Source organism: Ursus americanus, chromosome 18, assembly GCF_024610735.1.
Source record: "Ursus americanus isolate L20-20 chromosome 18, mUrsAme1.1.p, whole genome shotgun sequence".
Lineage (NCBI taxonomy): Eukaryota > Metazoa > Chordata > Mammalia > Carnivora > Ursidae > Ursus > Ursus americanus.
This window is the reverse complement of record NC_142144.1, coordinates 30,035,688-30,058,337: the sequence shown is the minus strand read 5'-3', so window position 1 is coordinate 30,058,337 and position 22,650 is coordinate 30,035,688. Positions and strand designations below refer to the sequence as shown.

The 22,650-nt window shown below is 44.9% G+C and overlaps 1 protein-coding gene across 7 annotated transcripts in view; it reads left to right on the top strand.

Annotated features, from left to right (window-relative positions):
- The window catches only part of LOC123781148 (tomoregulin-1), a 115,025-nt gene that overhangs the window by 20,919 nt on the left and 71,456 nt on the right, over positions 1–22,650 (top strand). Inside the window, exons 3-4 of one of the 7 annotated variants that reach the window (XR_015727377.1) lie at positions 10–665; positions 761–5,143. The exons of 3 other annotated variants lie outside the window; for them this stretch is intronic. Coding sequence is in view for 2 of the 4 variants with exons in the window: in XM_045780534.2 (XP_045636490.1) it covers positions 10–416 (407 nt within the window). In the remaining 2 variants the exon portion in view is untranslated. Of the gene's footprint in view, positions 1–9; positions 5,144–20,329; positions 20,932–22,650 lie in introns of those variants that run through there. 3 more of the 7 variants (XR_015727376.1, XM_045780534.2, XM_045780532.2) reach the window with 3 other exon arrangements.

Genomic DNA, 22,650 nt, shown 5'->3' with positions numbered 1-22,650 from the left:
GTTTTTCAGAATCATTTGCTGTTTCAAATAGAGAACTGTGCGATGATGAGAAAGAGTTCATACATTTTCCAGTGTGTGAGGGGACCTCTCAACCTGAACCCTCGTGTTCAGCTGTCAGAATCACAGCCAATAAACACTACAGGAGCAAAACCTCTCAGGAAGGTGCTTTAAAAAAGATGCATGAGGAAGAACACCATCAACAAATGTCCATCTTACAGCTGCAGCTGATACAAATGAACGAGGTGCATGTGGCCAAAATCCAGCAGATAGAGCGGGAGTGTGAGATGGCAGAGGAGGAGCACAGGATAAAAATGGAAGTTCTCAATAAAAAGAAGATGTATTGGGAAAGAAAACTACAAACGTTCACCAAGGAGTGGCCTGTCTCATTTAACCGGCCCTTTCCCAATTCACCCTAAGACTGCGCGGGCGGCTCCCCCGTAACCGATCCGGGACTTGAACTGGCGGTCAGGAATTTGTAACAGAGCTACAACTAGGAAACGTAGAGCGGTAGTAGTCACGTATTTAAGAATACATTCAGGTAAACGGCCGCACCCCGTGTCCCCCTTCAGTGGCAAAGAAGCTGTTCCAGTCTCCTGAAAATGATCACGACGAGTGCTAGAATTCAGAATGTAACGTCTCTTCATTAGAATTCATACGAGAACCATGTACGAGTGTTGTTGTATTTTTTTAACCAGATTGCTAGTGTGACTATAAAGAAGTGTGGCTGAATTTTTTCTTTTTCTTTTTTTTTTTTTTTAAGTGGATGGCAGGACTTTTCTACCCAAATGAACGTGCTGCTGTTGAAAGCGCCTGAAAGACCCGGGAGGCCACACGTTGCTTCTGCAGTGGTGGGGCTGTTGCTCAGAACTCGCTGGAGGTCTTTACGGAACTTTCCTGAGAGCCACACACACAGCACCTCTTGTTTTGTTCTTATTTTTGTTTTGTTTTCAGTGTCGTTCTTTGAGTGGCTTTCCCGATTTTAAACAGTCCAGCATTTGGGAGGATGTTTTCTAACGTGGCTCGTAAACTGCCTTTTAAGGCCTTTCCCCAAAGAGGAGCTTCAAATAGTGGCTCCACCAGTGGTACTTAGTTGGAACTAAGGCTGTAACTGCTTTGAGGGAGACACGTTCATTTAGATTTCTACAATCTGTCATGTCTGTTTTATTAAAAGATAAGACTTGCAATTTTATAGTCACACCGTGTTATGTTTTTTAAAGGTGCTGCCTCCCCCACTGTGCTCATTTTTGCTTTCCCTCTGTAGTGTCCTCCCAACTTTGTGCTACTGAGTTAACGGGTGCCCTCGTTTTAATCTCCAGCCACCTAGGGAAAGAAAGGCCCTTTCCTCACCGTGCTCATGGTGCTAGCTAATAGTAATGCTATGTAGTTTGCATTGCACAGTTGGCATTGGGCTCCTTAAGAACCCATTGCCAACATATTTGGAAATATGGATTGGCAAATGGATATTTTGGTTGAGTTGTGATAGAGCTTCTCCTGTAGCCTGGTGTTAAAAACAGTTCTGGGACTTTGGGCACGGCAGTCGCTGGAACAAGCGAAGTGACACTATGTGCCAAGGCAGGTCAGCAGTTTCTGAGTGTGAAATGTCAAGGCCATGTGGTAGGGAAAGAAAAGTATGTGTGGCAGAGGCTATGTAGGGAGTGTAGGGCTAGGAGTCAGGACCTGAATTCGGATCGTGGCTCTGCCTCAACGTGCTGTGTGCCTGGGGTAACTCCTTTTAATCTGTGGCTCTGGTCTTTCCTGTCTGTATGGCAAGGATTTGGTCTAGATAATGTTCGGAATCTGCTACAACTCCTTGACTGTGGTGTGGTCTGCATAGCCTTGGAGGGTACCGCTAACATCACAGTTGTCCAGAGGGTCAACAGGGAAGAATTGATTACTGCATGGGCTCAGCTTCCTGCCCTCATAATTTTGGAATTTGGGTCCTGGGGACTGTACGTTCAGTAAGATAAACATATACATGTTATGGATGCCCTGCATAAAACTTAAGTGGGTATCAATTTATTCTCTACTCTGATCATATTTCAAATATCTTAGAGGAACTGGTAATTCGAAGGAAAGCTGTGAAGACTAGTCTTCGAAAGGAAGGATCCTTTTGTAAGGGTTTGTGTTCCTCATTTAGTTTTTAACAAATTGACCCTTTAGACAAGACACATCTGGATGAAGTCCCAAGCTTAAATGGTTTTTTGGGGGGACAGGACTTGACTCTTCATGCCCTCCCACCCCCTCAGGACAAGGGCAGTTGAACAGCAGGCCCTCAACACCGATGTGAACGGAGGGAAGTTTTGTTTTGCTTCACGTTCTGGTCCATCTGGAAATCTTGTTAACATGCGGCTTCGGGAGTGGGACCTGAGAGTTTGCATTTCTTACAAGCTCCCAGGTTGTGCCAGTTCTGACTGCCTGGTCACCACACTTCTGTGTAGCAAGGTTCCAGAGGACTCTGTGAAGTTTTTACTCATCATCCTCCCCCTGTCCCCCCCAAATTGGGTCAGGTACACTTGTGTACAGCAGTGTGCCGGATATTATCCTCTCTCAGTACTGATCACTTAAGCACACAAACAACCATGCAGAACACAACACAAAAAATGCTCACACACATAATGAAACTACAAAAACATGGAACTAATTCCTAACCAAATAAAGGATAATGAAACCAGAAGCCTAAAGCACCTTGCTCTACTGTTAATGGTATTTATGAGTTTATAACAGTTTTCAACCTGGGCTATGCATTAGAAATAGTATTTTATAAATAATTAGTACCACCTGGTCCTACTCTCAGACGATTCTGATTCTGTTGACCTGGATTGGGGCCTGGTCCTCTACATTTTTTGAAAACTTTATTGGAGATTACAACATCACTGGGATTGAGAACCAGTGGTGGAGAGCTCACAGATATGTCTCATTTGATCCTTAATCTTGTGAGGTCATGCAGAAGTGAGGAAGTGATGCTCAGAGAAGAACCATCTGGTACCAGACCAGTAGCCAGTAAATGGCAAAGCAGAAGCTCAGTTCCAGGTCTCTTGACTCCAAAACAAATAGTCCCACCTGTCTGCACTTGTCCCATCCCTCAAAGTTATATCAAGGATTTGTTTTATCCTGAGAGCCAGATCACACCTATAGTGTACTTTGGTGTCTCCATTCATGGACAGGTATATGTTCATTTCACTGTTGAGCAGTTCCTTACCCAAGATGGAAATGCAAAAGCATTTCTTGGTAGGTGCCATAGGGAACAGACACATTTTAAGACTGTTCACCATCCCCTACCTGGCCAAATCATGGACACAGCCCAGCAGGGGAGGTAAGACTTGTACACAGCTGTCATTTCCTCCATTAGTGCATGTCTTCAAGTGCATCTGTAGCTCAGAGCAAATGCCACCTCCTCCAGGAGGAAGGAAGGCCTCCTGGAGGAGGTGGCATCTGAGCTAAGTCTTTGGAGTTGGCATTTGGACAGGTGGAGATTCAGAAAGAGGAGAACCTTCAGTAAGTGCAAGGTCCTGTTGAAGATTCAAGATGAGGAGACACAAAACTGGGAGGCAGTGAGAACATGGTGAATTTCCAAATTGGGCAGTAGCATGATCAGCACCGTGCTCCAGGAGGAAGACAAGAAGGTGCAACTGAGTTTAGAGAAGACTGGAGTCTGGGAGGTGAGGTCGGAGGGTCTGGCCCTGGTTAGGACGAGATGATAGGAGGGTTTAGAGGAGGCTGTAGTCAGACTGAGGGAGACCAAGGTGAAAGGCACTGCAGAGAGGGACTCAGACTTGGCAGTTGATTGCTTTTGTTGGAGAGGAGGGGTGAGTTGCTAAACCCAGATGCCTGAAAGAATAATGCTGCCCATTGAAAAAAAGGCAGAAAGAATGCATTTCTGCTTCTGATCCAACCCCGGAGAAGCCGAAAGAGGAACTAATGCTTTTGCCTGCCACTTAGCCTCAAACGCGAGCACCTCCACCCATCTCTGCCTGGCTTGTCCCCTCTCCGCTCTGACTTCTGCCTCTTCTCCTTGTCCACCTGACACTTAGCGCCCCCTGATTTGGTGCTGTCTCTGCCCCCAGTACCTCCACTGCAGCTGGTGGTGCGTGTCACCATCTCTTATAATGGCTTTGCACTAAAAAGATCAGAAAAGGTTCTTTCCTTAGTGTCCCATGTTGTATAAAGGGGCATTGGCTGAGAGGGGCTGGTAATCCCCATGTGTGCCTATCACAGCCCCTTTACAAAAGTCAAACATGGAATCCTACCCTATTATGCAACAGAATTTTAGGGACTGTTTGAGGAATTTTGCAGAGAGAATCTTAAAATGCATTGGCTTTTCTTTTCTTTTAGAAGAAGAAAGAGAATAGAGGGAGAGAGGTGGCGTGGTGGCAGAGTGCATTTGAGTTGTCAACAGCCTCTGCAGTGTCAGGTCAATTACATCAGCACTTGGTCTGGACCAGGGGAAAGGAATGGCTCTGCCTCCTGGGAATGTCAGAAGGACCTGATAATTATATTTGGCAAAGCCACGAGGAGTGGTTCTGTAATATCATTGCTAAGAAGTACCCTTTTAATAGCATTTCTGGATGTCTGAGCTTTTCAAATGGAGTGACACTTCTTTTCTGGTGTGGGATTCCCTTCTGTTGGGCTGCTTCCAGCTGGCCCTCCTGTTCTTCCTTGCTCTTGCTTTGATACCACTTCATATTTTCTGTCTTCCGCCTTCCCGGCACTGTTCCTCCAGCCCCTCCTTCTGCATCCACAACAGCTCCCACTCTCCCCTGTTTTAGAGGCGGAGTCATGTGAGAACGTGTGTGAGGGAAGTACTTGCCAAAGGGCAGCACATTCTTCATCTGGTATCAACAAGGTGCAGCGTAGCCTTAGACCAGCCAAACTGTGGACAACCTGCTTCCGGGCTGCATCTGCTACTTTTGTGTTGGTGGGACTCAGAAGTCATGGGAAAGATCACCAGTGATCCGTGACAGCAACAAATTCTTTTCCTAATCGTGCCATATATTATGCCCTTCAACGCAATTTACTAATCTTTGCCTCCGTTTCTCCATCTGTGAAAGTGGTGTAATACTTATCTACCTCCCTTAAATGTTGTGAAGATTAGTCTATGTTAGTAAAGCACTTTTGAAATAAAGAGTGATGTAAAGCATTTTAACATTATTGTTGTCATTGTGATGTGGATGCCGTCCTGTAGAGAAGCCGCCTTCCAGGGGAGGTACCCCAGGTACACTGCAGTTCAGGAACACCCAGTATAGAAAACTCCCATAACGGATCCAAGGGTGGGATTATTTTCTTTGTGAACAATTTTGACATGACATTTTCTTCGACAGCCCTTTGGTGCATTTAGAATGAGATCCAATTTATAGAAGAGTGATTGAAGTAAGATTTTTAAAGAACATATCTATTGAACCTCCATTACCCACTATAACTGTTGCGTGTGCAAGCTGATTGTTACCCTAACAGTGCCGTTTATCATCACTAGGTGGAAAAGTTCTAATCCTATATTCTCCAGATACCCAGACTATGTGTGAAGGTCCTCTCACTGTTGCCACTCCTTGGAATGAACAGAATGGTGATCACGCTTCTGAATGAGAGGATCAGAAGCTCTAGTTCTACTTGCAAAATGCCCTCACAGCACTGCCAGTGTGTGTATGTGTATGTGTGTGTGTGTGTAAGACCAACCATGTACCTTCATTAAAGGGCTCAGAGTGGGAGGTTCTCTGTCCATAAACATGGGCTCTCTTTCTTAACTCCTGGTAACTGCCAAGAGATTTAATTGGTTTGAGTTTTCTTTTTATGGGCTTGTTGGGGGAAAAAAATTCCAAGCCCTGTTATTTAGGAAGTTGGTTATTTTTGATAAAAAGGATACTTGTTATAGAGACAATACTGTAGTAGATGTAGAAGTTAAGGTTTCAGTTTTTTGTCCCATCTTCTGGTTCAGCTTCCAGAGTAACCAAGACGGAAGCCCAGAGGTTGGCGCTCTGCTGGTGAGGGGCATATGCATCTAGATTCTTATTCTTGAGTCTCAAAGAGTGTCTTCGAATGTGCTAGTATTAGATCCTCTGCAGGACTGGAGGGTGGTCAGGCCAGCCACTCAATCACTGGGAAGTCTGGGGGGTAGGTGGGCAGATCTACTCTAATGTGGTCACTCTGAGCCCCAGACTGAAGGGGCAGGAGCTGTTATTCAGGGGAAGCTCTTCTCATTGTGATGGCAGAAGTACAAGAGGACAAGCCCAACTCTGGAAACACATTTTAAATTTCAGCGTTAAATCTGCTAACGTGTCCTTGGCCAAAGTCAAGGGGAGGGAAGTAGAGTCCTCCTAAGAAGGTGAGGGGAAGAGGTGAATATTTTGAACAACAATCTAGTCTGCCACAGTATCAAAGGGGACCTGTGGAATACCAAGAAGTTGAGATAATATAATAAATCAAAGAGCAGAGCACCTAGGAAGAAATGTGTCCCTGGTTTCCATCTTCTACTGAGGCACCCCTTCCTTCTTTCCTTCGTCTCTCTTTTGGGAGAGAAGGCTTTAAAACAGTGATGATAATAAGTAATAGGGATGTTGGTTTAAATGAGTAGTATGTGTTTAGTTCTATGCATTTAGAACAGAGCCTGGCACATAAATACTAAGTTTTAGTCATTATTTTTTTCTCTCAAGTTCATATGGCTTCTAAATGGGACCACAGAGATTTGAACCCAAGTGGCCTGGCTCTGGAGCTCATGCTTTTAAGAATCATAATACACATGGAGCATCTGGCTGGCTCAGAGCATGCAACTCTTGATCTTGGGGTTGTGAGTTCGAGCCCTATGTTAGGTGTGGAGATTACTTAAAAATAAAAAAAATCTTTAAAAAAAAGAATCATAATACACAGCTTTTCTATTCAGAGCCTAAGTTCAAATTGTAGTTTTGCAAAGAACATGACCTCCTGAATATCAGACTATAATCCGTATAATATCTATTTCCCAAGATTGCTATAGTGATTATATGAGAATACAAATATGGAGGAGTCATATAAACTATAAAGTTAAAAATTACAAAAAGGAGTCCTTAAATATCTCTTCTGATATGCTGTGTTACAAGAGAATCCCAGACTCTCTTCTGACATCACAGAACTTCATCTTAGTCTCTCCTTGCAGTCTCCCCTCTCTGGCACTCCCTGAGTACACCCATCAGTCTCTGTTTCAGAGCCTGGCTCTGTGCAATTACTTCCATTGATCCCTCTAGCTGGATGCTATCAGCCTCTCTACAAGCCCTTCCCATCACCCATGCTGCTGAAGTGTCACCCATTCTTCAAAGTCAAATGACACCAGGACACACTCCTGGAACCTGGGCTGTGGTCCCAGGTTTGCTGGTAACTCATCATACGAGTGAGGACAAGTTACTAGGTCTTTCTCAATATTAATTTCCTTGTTTGAAAAATAAGGAAGTTGGAGGAGAGGCTCTCTAAATTCCCTTTCCCTGTTCTCATTAGTCTAATTCTCAAACTAATCTTCTCAATTTACTGCATGTAACCCAAATTTTCAATTTAGCATTCTCTTTAACAGATAACGTGCACATAAATGGAATTCAGCGTCCAGAGTGCTAACCATTACACCATGGAACCCTGCTTCATAGATGGAATTCAAATACTGCATCCAAGTCCCAAGGTTGAAAGCTCCATTTGTAGAAGTTATTGATATTAGGATAATGATTGGACTTAAATAGTTTTGAAACAATCTAAGTACAGTCAATACAAGAACTTCTATATAATGGGCAAAAAAGGGTTGCTACTTCCCAAAATGTAATTTTCCTAACAAAATGTAATTGCGTAGTTTCCTTTAGCTGTTTCAAATTGCCCAATTCTATAGATTATAGAATACTTCTATTTTACAAATTGCCCTTAGGCAATAATGTGTAGATTTTTGCATATGTTTTAAAAATTCTTATCAGTTGATTTCGTAGATGACATCTGTTGTAAAACCAGGGGTGTCTGAAACCTACTTCAAGTGAAGGAAGGAAGGGAGGTAGTATTGAACATCTGTGGGTCTAGGCACATTTGTATATTATTTCATTTAATTCTTAAAATATTCTATAGGAATCGGTAATATCTATATTTAATTTTTTAAAGATTTATTTATTTGAGGGGGGAGGGGCAGACGGAGAGGAAGAGAGAGAATCTCAAGGAGACTCCGCTGAGCACAGACCCCAACTCGGGGCTTGATCTCAAGACCCTGACACTCTGAGCTGAAACCAAGAGTCAGATGCTCAACCATCTGAGGCACCCATCTATATATTAAAGAGAATGAAATGAAGATTGGAGAGGTTAAGCGACTTGTTCAAAATCACATACCTGAACTGTACACTTAAAAATGGTTAAAATGGGGGGCGCCTGGGTGGCTCAGTTGGTTAAGCATCTGCCTTCAGCTCAGGTCATGATCTCAGGGTCCTAGGATTGAGACCCTTATGGGCTCCCTGCTCCGTGGGGAGTCTGTCCCTCTCCCTCTGCCCCTCCCCCAACTCGTGCTCGCTCTCTCTCTCAAATGAATGAAATCTTTAAAAAATGGTTAAAATGGGGGCACCTGGCTGGCTCAGTTAGTTAAGTGTCTGCTTTCAGCTCAGGTCATGATCCCAGGGTCCTGGGATGGAGCCCCATGTTGGGCTCCCTACTCAGCTGGGAGCCTGCTTCTCCCTCTCCCCTCTGCTCATGCTCTCTCTCACTCTCTTTCTCTCTCAAATAAATAAATAAAATCTTTTTAAAAAATTAAAAAATGGTTAAAATGGTAGATTTTATGTCAGCACAATAAAAAAGAAAAACCAATCACATACCTAGTAAACAGCTCAACTAGGTTTAGATATCTAGTTAGTATGCTTTAGTTAGTCTATTTACAGCATGGGAGAAAATAAGCAACTTTGGTTATGTTTATCAAATATCTGCCACCACTGAGGAGCCAGAAACAAAGAGAAGCAGAGAGAAGAGCTAAGTAAGGTTAAAGATGTCGGCAACAGCAAAGGTGGTAGTCCAATTCTGTTGGACAGCAAGCTGAGAATCAGGACCAAGGCAAAAAAGAGAGGTCACCCATCAGTCTGGCCATGTAGATTAGTGTTTCCCAAATATTAATGTGCACGGGAATCACCTGAGCATTTTGTTGAAATTGCATTCTAATTCAGTAAGTCTGGGGTGGAGCCAGATTTTGCATTCCTAACAAGCTCCCAGGTGCTAGTGATGTTGTTGGTCCATGGACCAAACATCGAGTAGCAAGGATTTTAGATCAAGGTAACCTAAGTGTGGTTTTCAGAACCCTCACAGCACAGAATCTGGGGGTGCCCGCACGAAGCAAATTCTGGGCCCAACCCAGACCTACTGAATCAGAATCCCTGCAGGCTGGCCTGGAATTCTACACTTTTAACAAGCTTCCCAGTTGCTTGTTAGGTATGATAAAATTCCAGAACCACTGCTAATAGGGCATCACCATGGCGTGATAACACAAATCACTTCATGTGCATACTCGTTTCCAGTTGATAAAGCCTTTTCACATCCTGTTTCTCCCGTCCCTGTACAGCAGGATGATGAAGGCACTACCATGAGCCCCACAGTGCTGACAAGGAATCTAACAGATCCTGTGGTTAAGTGCTGGACCCAAAGGTGCTCTGTCTCCTAGAAAAGTGTTCTTTTTATTATTTTGTGGCTCTCTCTCCCACTTTACATATCTTCACTTATACTCCTACACAAATTAGAAGTTCTTTTATGTCTAAAAAGCTTTGCAGAGCAATTTTCTTGCTATGATGCTTTTAAAGATTTCAATCTAATTTAATTTAGCACATTAAGAAGCACAGTTTATGCTTATAAGGATAAAGCTACGCAAGGTCATGGCAAAAACAAAAGTTAGATGAAGTAATGAAGAAATAGACGCATTGAGGTTTTTTTTTAATCCTTTTTTTAACTCTTCACCTAGATTTACCAATTGTTAGCAGCTTTTCTCTCTTTCAAGCACTTGAAAGCTGCAGATATTATGACACTTTGCCCCTAAATTATTCAGCATGCATGGACTAAGGATAAGAACATGCTCCTACATTACCATGATCCCATTATCACCCCTAAGAAAACTGGTATTAACTCAATAATATCATCTATGTGTAGTCTACATTCCAATTTCTCTAGTTGCCTTAAGAACATTTTTTATTGCTGTTGATTTTCTCAGATTCAATCAAGGTTTATTGCATTTGGTTGTTTTTGTCTTTTTAGTCTAATTTAATCTAGAACAAACCTCTCTCCTTTTTGTTTTTCATGACATTAAATTTCTTTTAAGTCCAGGCCTTGTCAATGTGCCCCACGTGCTGGATTTATTTGATTACTTCTTCATGATTAGATTCAGGTTAAACTTCTTTGACAAGACTGTCATGTAGATAATGTCATGTACTTCTCATTACATAATTTTGGGAGTCATGTGGTCGAAAGCTGCCCCCACCATTGGGGAAGCTAAATTTGATCACCTGGTGAAGACAATATCTGCTAAATCTCTCCATTACGAAGTTACTTTTTTTTCACTTAATAAGTTATCTGTGGGGTGATACTTAAAGACTCTGAGTATTCTGTCCCCAACAAACTTCCACCCAATGGTTTTAGCATCCATAAATGATCATCACTCTGATTAGTTATTTCATGGGGATTGCAAAATTATGATTAAATCAGTCTTGACCATTTGCCAGCATTCATATGGAAAGGAGGTACGCCAGATCCAAGAAAAATCTGGATTTAGTTCACACTGGTTACCCCAACCTTCTTAAGGAGCTATCTTCCTTAGAACCCCTCTGCTGGAGGTGCGTAGTAAGAGGGGTAGTTTTTTCTTTCTTTCTTTATTTCCCCCCTGCCAATGTTAATAAATGCCCACATGAGAGAAAGGACTCCTAACTTCCTTCTCCTAAGCACTCCTGCTTCAGGTTGCTTCTCTGGTCTCTGCCTCTGGTGCTATGGATCTCTCCTGAGCTCTGCTGGGAAAAACACATATTTTCTCTCCCCTTAACATCAGTGACCACTCTTCCCAAATCTGACCCAAAATTTCTCTATAGTAGGGACATGGCCAGTAGTCTGGCTGAGAGGGAGGGCGAGGGTACTTGGTTTGAAGTGTCTATTACATATATTGCATGTTTTAGATCAGCTAAAAAAAAAACTAACTTTGTATAAAAGATAGGGAGAATGCAATTGCCCACATCAATGATGGTAATGAAGATTGGGTTAGAAAGGCTAAGAGGGAGCTGATGGGGATCACAGTGGGGCCATAGCTGCCTTAAGCTACCTTTTGACCCTCCCGCCCTCCCCCCACCATCCCCACTGCACCCCTGCCTCCTTTTCTCTTGAGAACATCAAAGCCAAGATCGAGGAATTTCCTCAATATCTAATAGCATATCTACAAACCCACTTGAGTCAGCCTCCATTCTACCTTCCCTCTTACTACAAAGAAAGTGTCATCTTTCAAGTCAATCCCTCCAGTCTCTGCTTTGAATTCTACCCCTTCAAGTGTCTTGAAATTATCCTCATCCTACTACTGATTATCTTTTACTGTGTGTTGTGTATTCAACTCTCCCCACCCCACTGGATCTTTATCATCATTGGTTTTTTGTTTTGTCTTGTTTTGTTTTTTGAGAGAGAGAGAGGAGTGTGAGGGGACAGGGAGGGGCAGAGGGAGAGGAAGAGGGAGAGAATCTTTTTTAATTTTATTATTATTATTATTATTATTATTATTATTATTATTATTATTCGACAGAGATAGAAGCAGCCAGTGAGAGAGGGAACACAAGCAGGGGGAGTGGGAGAGGAAGAAGCAGGCTCATAGCGGAGGAGCCTGATGTGGGGCCCGATCCCATAACGCCGGGATCATGCCCTGAGCCGAAGGCAGACGCTCAACCGCTGTGCCACCCAGGCGCCCCAAGGGAGAGAATCTTAAACAGACTCCACATTCAGTGTGAGCCCAACCCCGACACAGGACTAGATCTCATGACCCTGAGATCATACCTGAGCCGAAACCAAGAGTTGGATGCTTAACTGATTGAGCCACCCCAGGTGCCCCATCATCATCATTTAAATATTGTTCAGTCTCATCTTAAAAAGTCCCTCTTCCATCCACAGTCACCTCTAGCTTTGTTTCTCTTCACAGCCAAGCTATCTTAATATTCTGTCTCCACTTCCTATTTCCCACTTAATGTCTCAACATGCTCTAATCTGGATATTACCCTTACCGCTTTACCACTTAACAGGCTCTTGCTAAGATCACTGATGACTTCAAGTGGATATATCCATTGGACACTGTTTAGTACTCATTTTGCTTGATCATTCAGCAGCATTTGACCAGTTGATCATGTCCTGCTTCTTGAAATACTTTTTGGTCACCGTGACATTGTTCTTTCCCCATTTTCCTCCTAATTTTCTGGCAGTTCTTTCATAGTTCTCTCCATTGGAGTTCCTCAGGGCTTCAGCCTAGGCCCTCTTCTCATTTATGGTATCTCCTACACTTTGAAGTCATCACACCCACTTCCATAACTTCAATTAATTTATCCTCTGATGACTCCCATACCTCTATGTCCAGTGTAAATCTCTTAAGAGGGGCGCCTGGGTGGCTCAGTCAGTTAAGCATCTGCCTTCGGCTCAGGTCATGATCTCAGGGTCCTGGGATTGAGCCCCACATCAGGCTCCCTGCTCAGTGGGGAGCATGCTTCTCCCTCTCCCTCTGCATCTCCCTCTGCTTGTGCTCACTCTCTCTCTGTCAAATAAATAAATAAAATCTTAAAAAAATATAAATCTCTTAAGAACACCAGACTTATAAATCCAACTGGCTCAATACAGATGCCTCACTGGCCACTCAGACTTAGTGAGCCTACAACTGAACTCATCACCCTCTCTCCAAACCTGCTTCTTCTCCAGAAATGGCTATTTTAGTAAATGCCACTGAACTGAGGGATAACCGTGGCTTGACACTTTCTCCCCACATCTAGTCAGTCACCAAATTCTGTTGATTTCCCCCCCTTAATCTAATTTATTTACCTGTTCCCATCTTTCCTAGTCCAAGCCACCATCATCACTCACCTAGACCAGTGCAATAGCTCTCCCATGGTTTTCTTGGGTACACTGTGCCTTTCCAATCCACTCTGTACACTGCAGCCCAAGTGATTTTTTCAATAGCATCACTGAGATATAACTAACATACCTTATGGCTTACACCTTTAACTAAGTGATCTTTTAAAAACACAAATCTGAGCACGCAATTTCCTGTTTATAATCTTAGGATGAAGTCTGAATCCTTGTTCTGGCTTGAAAGGCCTCATGTGATCTGGCCTGTGCTTCTTGACGTCTCCAACCTTATTCTTTATGTCATTCGCCTCCTCACTTTCCCAAGCTTTAGCCACAGCTGCCTTCTCTGCTTCTAAATTTGCCATATTCTTTCATTTTTACATGCTTAACTTTCTTCATGGAATACTGTTCCCTTTCTACTCCCTTCTAACTCTTCAGTCTTCCAGCCTTAGCTTACATATCACTTCTTTGGAGAAGCTTTCCTTGACACCCTCCACCCCTGGTGTGTGAGGGATCCCTGTCTGATGCTTTCACACATGCTTTGCAAAAACCCTTCACAATTGTAATTGTTTAAAGGCTGACTCCCTGTTGGACTACTATCTTGTTCACTTGTGCATCCTCAGTGGCTAATGTGGTTGCCTGGCACATAACTGGCAATCCCTAAACACTGGTGGATGAATGTGGGATGAATGGTGCTACTATCACCAGTCTCCATACCCTGTCTTGCTCCCTGCTCCCACTGTTGTTGAAACCACCACTACCAGAGCTGTCCTAAGTCTTATTGTGATTGTTCTGTATTGAGAGAAACAGCTTCAGAATGTGGTCTTTGTTTCACCTTTATAAATTCCTTAATTAGGAACCCAGACTAAGTGCCAAGTCTAACTGTATTGACCCTGATGCTGAGTCCCGAGGCCATCAGATTGTAGGAAATACTTTTCAACTAAGAGCCAAGGAAGGAGAATTAGAAAACAGTTAACTCAATTTAAGCTCACATGTACCCATACAGATGAGTTGCTATATACGGTACACAGATACATACATGTAACCGTGCATGTACAAACACAGAGCCCAGCTGTCACACTCAAATATGCACACATATGCGCTCTCACAGAGGCAACCTGATATATACTCATTCCCTACATATGTACACAGAGAATAAAATGACATATGCTTGGTGCTTTTGCATATGTACAGAGGCAAGCTGATACATTCATTACATATGTACACACACAGGCAAATGACATATGTTCCATACATATGTATACATACAGAGGCAAGCTGACATACTTAAATACATGGTGGTAAAGTGTCATTATTTAACTCCTTTGAACTCACTCTAACTTCTCTATGTACTTAGCTCTTTGCTTTCTCTCTTTCATGGTTCTTAACTCAGTGGATGCCATTCTCAAGTTCCCAGACTCTTGGCTGTAACCTCGTGTCCTTCCCTTTGACCCACCTGGCTATTTGTCACCACTTTTCCTCTCAGGAGCTTGGCTGCCTCTGCCTGTCAGCAGGCCGCCCTCCTGCAGGTCTCTCTAGCAACCAGCCAGCTCACATGAACTGTTTTGACTGCTGACTTTAACTCTTTGAGCTTTGTTTTAGACCATAGGCTCTCGCGTCAGACAGACCTTGATTTGAGTACCAGTCCGGCTGCCTGTTCTCTGTGTCACCTTAGGCAAATTATTTAACCTCTCCAAATCTCAGTCTTCTCAGCTACAGAATGAGGATAATAATAGCACCTTCCCCATTAGGTTTTTGGGAACATGACATTAGATAATACACATGAAGCTCTTAGCCTAGTATATAAATGCAGTTAATGGCTATTGCCACTAATACTAGTTAGCATTTATTATGTGCTTACTTCACCACTACTTTTCCTTTTTTTTTTTTTTACCACTACTTTTCCTACCCAATTATTTATTGAGTACTTACAATGTACAAAGCATGATTCTAAGAATTTTACCCACTCAAACCCATTTTAACCTTACAATAACCCTATGAAGCAGATAGAAATTTTATCTCCATGTTACAGATTATGAAACTGAGGCAGAGAGAAGTTAAGTAACTTGCCCAAGGTCATAGAGCTAGCAGGCAGCAGAGTTAAGATGCAAAACCAGATGGTTTGGTTCCAGAGCTTACACTCTTAATTACTATGCTATACCTCTTACTACCATTTATGTGTGATTGTCTTTGTCAGAGAAGCTAATTCTTTGGTCCAATCCTTTATGAGTTAAGCCCTTGGAGAAATTTTTGAATTGCAGCTGAAAATTTCCATTTGCTGAAAGATGGAGAAAAATCATAATTCTGTATTCAGAGCAATACCAAACAACTGAATGACAAGAAGACCTGCAGAGAAACCCAGAGATGCCTCCTCAGTCTCCCTACCCACTCATAGAGACTGTTTGGGTGAGATGCTTTTCAAATTGGCAGAATTATAGTGGTGACGCCTGTTCTTCTCCAGACAGAGTGAGGCTATTTCGCTGGATCCCCATAGCACTTTTTGTTCAGATATCTGTAACCCTTGCCTCCTTGGCTTCTGCCCATCTATGTAATTGAGGACCATTAAGGGGATGTGGGTAACAATCACAGTGCTTTCAACCAGAGTTGTAATTACAAGAACGTAATCACATTACTGTAATCCCTGACTGATCACAAGAAGACAAAAGTCTCCTGACAAGCTGGCGGGGGGCTCAGGATTGTTTGTGCACACTTCTTGGTGGCTGTCATGTTACTGGTGCCAATCTTTGCTCCATTTTGTATGATGATGATGTCTCTAGCTGCTCGCTCATGTTAGTGATGTGGTGGAGCTCTGGAGCTCTGAGAGTCTGGTGACTCCAACTTTCTAGCTTTGTGGTTTGAGTTGTCACTTAACCTCATAAACCTCTTTCCTAATTTATAAAGTGGAAATAATGCCTACCGACAGGGTGGGTGGGAAGGTTAGTGACAACAGATACAAAGTGGCTGGCAATACCTGGGATGTGGTAGGTCCTCAGTGAATTACAGTTACTATTATTATGGCCTGATCTCTCCCACCAGTATTATTGTTATGGGGTCTTCTCCCTAGATTATAAGTTCCATGAGAGCAGGGACTTTGTTTTATTCACTGCTGTTTCTCTGCATCTAGAATGGTGCCTATATCATAGTAGGTCCTCAGCAAATATTTGTTGAATCAATGAATGAAGTTTAAAACAAGCTGACCTTGTTCTCTGTCTTTGCTACACTGGCTGGCATTCAGACCCTTTTTACTCACAGGCATTTGCTCACGATGTTCCCTCTGCCTGGAATACTCTCTCTTCACTTGGTTAACTTCTACTCAACCTTCTGATCTTAGCATAAATGTCACTGTAACAGGTAAACCTCTGACCCTTCCCTTCATAGCATTTATCAACATTGTTGCAATTTCACTTTTATTTGTATAATCGGTTGATTAATATTTGACTGCAAACTTCATCAGGACAGGGACCAGGTCTGTTGTGTTCACCATTATGTTTTCAGGGAGGAGAAGGCCTTCAATACAAACTTAATGAATGACTTCACTCATTCTTTCCATTTTTTGAAAAGACTGCTTTCTCTTGGGGGGGGGGGTCCAATTTCCCAAGATGGGCCAGAGGTCAATCCCAGGCTTGTGTCAGTGCTGCATCATAAATCATTCCAGTGTTTCTGGACTAAGCTCAAGTGCTGTGACTCTCTCCTACCAGGGCCAATTTGTCAGTCCCAAATTGTCTCATTACCATTTATCGGGGCTTCATTATGCAGCTAGACCCTGCAGCAGGAGGTCCAGAAAAGCCAGAATTTTGGCCAGCCTGGGAGTGTGGAGGAGGATTTGCCATTTACTCCTACCCCCACCCCCATTCTCCATTTCTATTTAATGTTATCACACTGAGTTGTCATCGTTAATTTTCAGAGGTCCTCCCACTCTCCCCCCAAGACAGTAAGGCAGAATTATCTCTTGCCCCCAAGGCTACTGTGGTGCCTAGCACGCAGGGCATACTCAAAAAGATTTCTTGAAGGAATGCAATGTTTTCCATGAACGAAGCCTTACCGAAGACAAAAACCAACTCATAAGAGAGGGCGCACTACCTTTTGCTTTTTAAAAAATTTTTAATTTTAAATCTGAGCCAATAAATCTCTTTTTAAGTTAATTTGGGTTGGGTTTTCTGTTACTTGGAACTGAAAACATTCTTTTTTTTTTTTTTAAAGAGAGGGAGGGTTTGGGGAGGGGCAGATGGCAAGGGAGAGAGAAAATCTTAAGCCCTGACCTGGGGCTTGATCGATCCCACAACTCTGAGATCATGACCTGAGCTGAAATCAAGAGTACGACGCTTAACCCACTGAGCCACCCAGGCGCCCCAGAACTGAAAACATTCAACAGAGCATAAATAATGGCATTCAAGTATAGGATTTCTGATACATCATTGTTCAAAAATATTCACTCCCTATTCACTCCTCACTCACCTCCAGAATAGAGTTCCCTACCCCTTTTCTTTGGGTTCAGCTATGAGACTTGACTTAGTCAGTGGGATGTCAGCAGACATGTACAAGCAGGGGTATGAAAAATGCTTGCACAGTTGGGCATGCCCCCTGCACCACTGCCAATTTCATAAGAGTTCCCCTTGGGCAGCTGCTGGGCCCCTTCAGCTGGGGCCCCAGAAGAATAATACTTGAGAAGATCGGAGCTCAACCTGCACACAGGAGTCAAGCCCAGCTGGACCTGCAGCTTGAAGCAGAGCCACTGAGCCAAGCCTAGCCTAGATTCATCAACCCCCAGACCTGTGAGAGATGAATGCTTATTGTGGCACACTGCTAAGGGTTTATGGTTGTTTGTTATGGAGCAATAACTGACCAATCAAGGTGAGGTCAGGGGTTTCCAAAGCTGGCAGTGCATCTGAGTTACTAGAGAACTTTAATATAAATAAGGGGTACTTGCGTACCCCCCTCCCCAAAGCATGTCTGGAGTGGTGTTCACAGATCTACGTTCTTTTAAAACTCTTTGGGTGTTTTTCATGTAGTAAGTCCCATACTCTTTTGTTTTCTAACATTTTGGGGTCACCAATATTAAAGCATGTGATGGGGGATGTATTAGATGACCAGTAAGATCTTTTTTCCTCTCTGAGATTGGATGATTGAGGTCAGAGAAATCCTATTTCTGAAGTAGAGTCCTTTTCAACTTGATGACTTTTGAAAAATCTGAGCTGAATTTTTCCTACCTAATTTGGAGAAAGATGCAGATGTAAATTAATTTCTGCTTTATGGCCACAGGGTTTTTGCTTTTTATTTAAGGGTTGTCTCCTCTTAGTATTTCTGCCTGGGCTATGGTTAGCAGTCAAATGAAAATTAAAGGCAGAATACTGGTGGGTGGGAGAGCCAAGACAGAGGGCGAGAAAGAAGCATAGTAGGGGTCAAGATGAGCAGAGGAGCTGTTGAAGGAATGCTCTGAGAAGGAGCCTTTAGCTGTGGCTTAGGAGTCAGGAACTCAGGATCACACCTGAATCAGAAGCCAGAAGCTGAATTTTCATTGTAACAATTGCCATGCCACTGCTAACACTTTAGAGGTTTGAGGCAAATCTTAACAAAATGTTAATGTATGAATTTGCATAAAAAGCATGTTGAAAATATAAAAGAAAATAGTTTTAAATTATAACAATAAAAATTTTCACTGAAAAAAATTCAGACAATACAGAAAAATATAAAGGACAAGTGCCAATTACTCATAAGCCCACCTTTCAGAGCTAACCACAGTTACTATATAGCTGTATATTCTTCTTGACTTCTTTCCTAGGGACGTGTACATACACACATGTATATTTTAAAAATATAGGATTTTCTTATACTCATCAGAATCCTGCCTTTTTCTATGTTATCATCATAAATAAAGCTGCAAAATATTCCTCTGTACAAAGAGGCACTATATTTCTCACAGATGGATATTTAGATTATATTTACTACTATAAAAAAAGTCATAATGAACATCCATATATATATTTTTTTGTGTGCTCGTACAATGATTTCTTTAGGATAAATTCCAATACATGGAATTCCTAGATTTAAAGGGTAACATATTTTAAAGGTTTTTGATATATAATTGAATTGCCCTCCCAAAATGTATAAATTAATAGTACTAGGTTTTGTTAATTCTTTTAACTATTGTTAATCATGTTCAGGAAGAAAAAATCTTGTGGTCTTAATCTGCCTTTTCTTACTAATGGGTTTAAATATCTTTTCATATATATATAGTCTGTATTTTATGTTAAAAAGACAAGTCAGTTTCTCATTTTTCTGTTATGTCAACTTTTTCTTCTTGGTTTATATTCTTTATATTAAGTATATTGTCTCTTATTCACATTGAAAATACTTTCCCTGATGTGGCTTTGCTTGTGGTGGCTCTTCACACATCTTAAAATTTTGAGTCAAATTTATCAATTTTTCAATGAGATTTAAAAAATTCCAAGGTGAGAAGCAGCATGATCTATGAAAAAGGCAGAGGACCTTCAAACAATTTAGTCCATAATTTTACTGCCTGAGGCTGGGTGTCATCTATCATGATGTGACAGGAAGAGCACTGGACTGGGAGTCAGATCACTTTACCTCTCTGGGTCCCAACTTCCTCATCTGTGGAATGGGGATAAGAATGAAAACTCCCTTGCAGGGCTGTAAAAGAGAATTGGAAAGAATGATCGTAAAGAGCTTCGTCCAGGTCGTGCATAAGGCAAGTCCTCTCTCTGTATTGGCTGTTAGTAGTGGGAGAGGGCAATACAGACTTTTAAAACCGTATTTTAAATTCAGTTGGTGTATGTAGGAAAGGTGTGGGGGCGAGGAGCCTAGAAATTTAGCCATTTACCCCATCTCTAAGAACTGCACAGTTGGAGTCGGCACTTGGGTTCCAATTCGAGTCCTGTCCATTTCTTGGTATGCGACCTTGGACGAGTCACCTTCACCTCTTCTCGGCTTAATTTCTTCACCTAGAAAATAGATGTATACTGGACCACCTGCTCTTCTCTCCCAGCCCTGCTGCTGGGCGAAGGAAATGCTTCAAAACCACTTGCAAAGGGCGGCAAAAATGTCTGTCAGGGTAGTGCCTACGGAGCACCCCCGGCGTCCGCCAGCCCCCCGCGGCCCCGCGGAGGAGCGCCCGCGACCCCCGCCCTCGGCGCTCCAGCCCCGCCGCAGGAACAATAGCTCCCCCGGAGGCGGCGCCGGCCGCGGGCGGGGGCGGAGCTGCCGACGCGGGCGCTGGGGGTGTGCGCGGGGCGGGGTCGCAGCCACCCCTCCCGCCCGCGGCTCTGTCACGCGCCCCTCACCGGGCGGGCCGGGGTCTTTGTGACGCGGTGGCGACGGCCGCGGACACAAAGGGAAGGCGAGCCGCGAGTGAGGGGCTGGGCCTGCCCCCGCCCCGCGACCCCCGCCCGCCGCGCGCGCGCCCGTTCACGCCCCCAGCCTCGCTCTCCCCCACGCGGGCTCGCACCCTCGCGCGCACCCTCGCGCGCCCGCGACCCTCGCACGCGCGCGGACCCTCCGACTCTGTCCCGAGCGCGGCGGGCCAGGGCCTGGCGGGCGCTGCGGGTGGGACCGAGATGCTGAGGGGCTGCTCCCGGGCGCAGCGGCGCGGCTGCTAGGAGGTGCCGAGGCAGCGGCGGGGCTCCCGGCGCGCGGCTGGATGCCCTGGGCCTGCGGCTCCCTGCGCTTCCCGCCGTCCAGGGGCGCCAGCCATGGGCGCCGCGGCCGCTGAGGCGCCGCTTCGGCTGCCTGCCGCGCCCCCGCTCGCCTTCTGCTGCTACACGTCGGTACTTCTGCTCTTCGCCTTCTCTCTGCCCGGGAGCCGCGCGTCCAACCAGCCCCCGGGTGGCGGCAGCGGCGGCGGCGGGGACTGTCCCGGCGGCAAAGGCAAGAGCATCAACTGCTCAGGTAGGAGCGGCCGGAGCCCGCCCCTGCGGCCCCTCCCTCCCTCCGCTGCCGCCGCCCTCCCCGTCCTCTCGGCCCCGCTGGGAAAGGCCGGGGCGCGGGGCTCCGGGAGAGCGGGGCCCGGGGTTGAACGAGGGCGGAGGGCAGGGCGCGAGCGTGCCTTGTGGGCTCGGGACCCGGCGTTGGGCGTGGGGAGTGGCCGTGAGTGCGACCATGTGTGTCGAGTGTCTGGGCGAGAGCGGCTCGGCGTGCGGTGAGGTGGTGGGGACGGGACCCCGCGCCGCGAGGGAAGCCGGCCGGGGCTCCTGGTGTGACCGTGGGTGTGCACGGGGGAGCTCGTGTTTGTGTTGGGAAGGCTCAGGGGAGGCAGGGATTGTGTGTGTGTGTGTGTGTGAGAGAGAGAGAGAGAGAGACAGAGACGGTGAGGGGCGGGGGGGGGGGCCCCGAGCCTGAGAGCCAAGGGAGTGACCATATGCTGGGGAGATTCTTAGGACACTGGGGTCTTGGAGTGATCCTGTGGGTAAGGGGAACGGGTAGCCCAGAGGACGTGGATTGACGATGGTAGAAGTGTGTGTGTGTGTGTGTGTGTGTGTGTGTGTGTGTGTGTATGTCCTTTGGGTTCAGAGGTGGATGGACTCTGGGGGCATGGAGTGACCGCGGGATCTGTGGATGTGAGCAGGGGAAAGTCTCGGGGCCCAGGAAATGACCCTGTGTATTTGTGCGTTCTCCGTGGGGCTCGGGAATATACCCTGGGGTATGCATTGAGGAAGAAGGGTGGAAGTCCTGGAGTGAACCCCGTTTGTGTCCATTCAGAGGGAGGGAGCTAGGGAGTCATCCTGTGTAGGGTTTGGGTATAGAAAGAGGTAATTAGATCTCAGGAAGTGCCTCTGTGTAGCTAGGTGTGACCCTGGGTTTTTAAGGTGGTGTGGAAAGAGGGAACCTGTTCAAAGGGAATGATCCTGTGCGCCTGTTTGTATGTTTTGCGGGAGGGCCTGGAGATTGGCAGCAACGGGAGCGAGGGAGTGACCTCTCCCCTTCTCCAAGACCCCCCCCCCGGCCCCCCCCCCCCGCCGGCTCCTGGAAACAAAGAGCTTGCTGGGGCTCTAATGGAAGTGACTGGCAATGAGGGTATCTGGACAGTAAAGTTCCTTCTTCCTTTCAAAAGGGGTCCCAGAGGAGCCCTGGGGCAAGGAGAAGCTTCCAGGTCTGGTTTAGGGGTGGGTGGGTCCTCCTGGAGCTGGCCTAGCAGATGGTAGTGATCATAAGCCACAGCCTGGCTAACTTACCCTTCTATCAATTCTTAATTCTCCACTGGTCTTCACTAAACCAAGGGGGCGGGAGAAGAGGCCTGGTGGGGAGTGGGAGGGGGAGGAGGAGGAGGGGAAAGAGGATAGACTTAAGGCCACCGGGGGATCCACTCGCCTGCCTGCCAGACAACCTTTGTACCTTTGGGCTATTGAAGGGGCATTGTTTCTGGGGGAGTGAGGAGGGAGCAAGAGGGCCTCAGCACAGATGCTACCCTATGTGAAGAAAACCTTTGGCCTGCTGTTTAGATTTCAGGGGCTAAACATTTCTTAGTAATTTTCATAATGGTGTGTTTTAAGATGGGGAAGGGATTTGAGCACTCTAAACAATGCCATGTCCCTTAAAAGCTTTCCATCCATGTAATAACTTTTACTTTATTTTTCTAATGTTAAGTGGGATATGGGATAATGCTTTAAT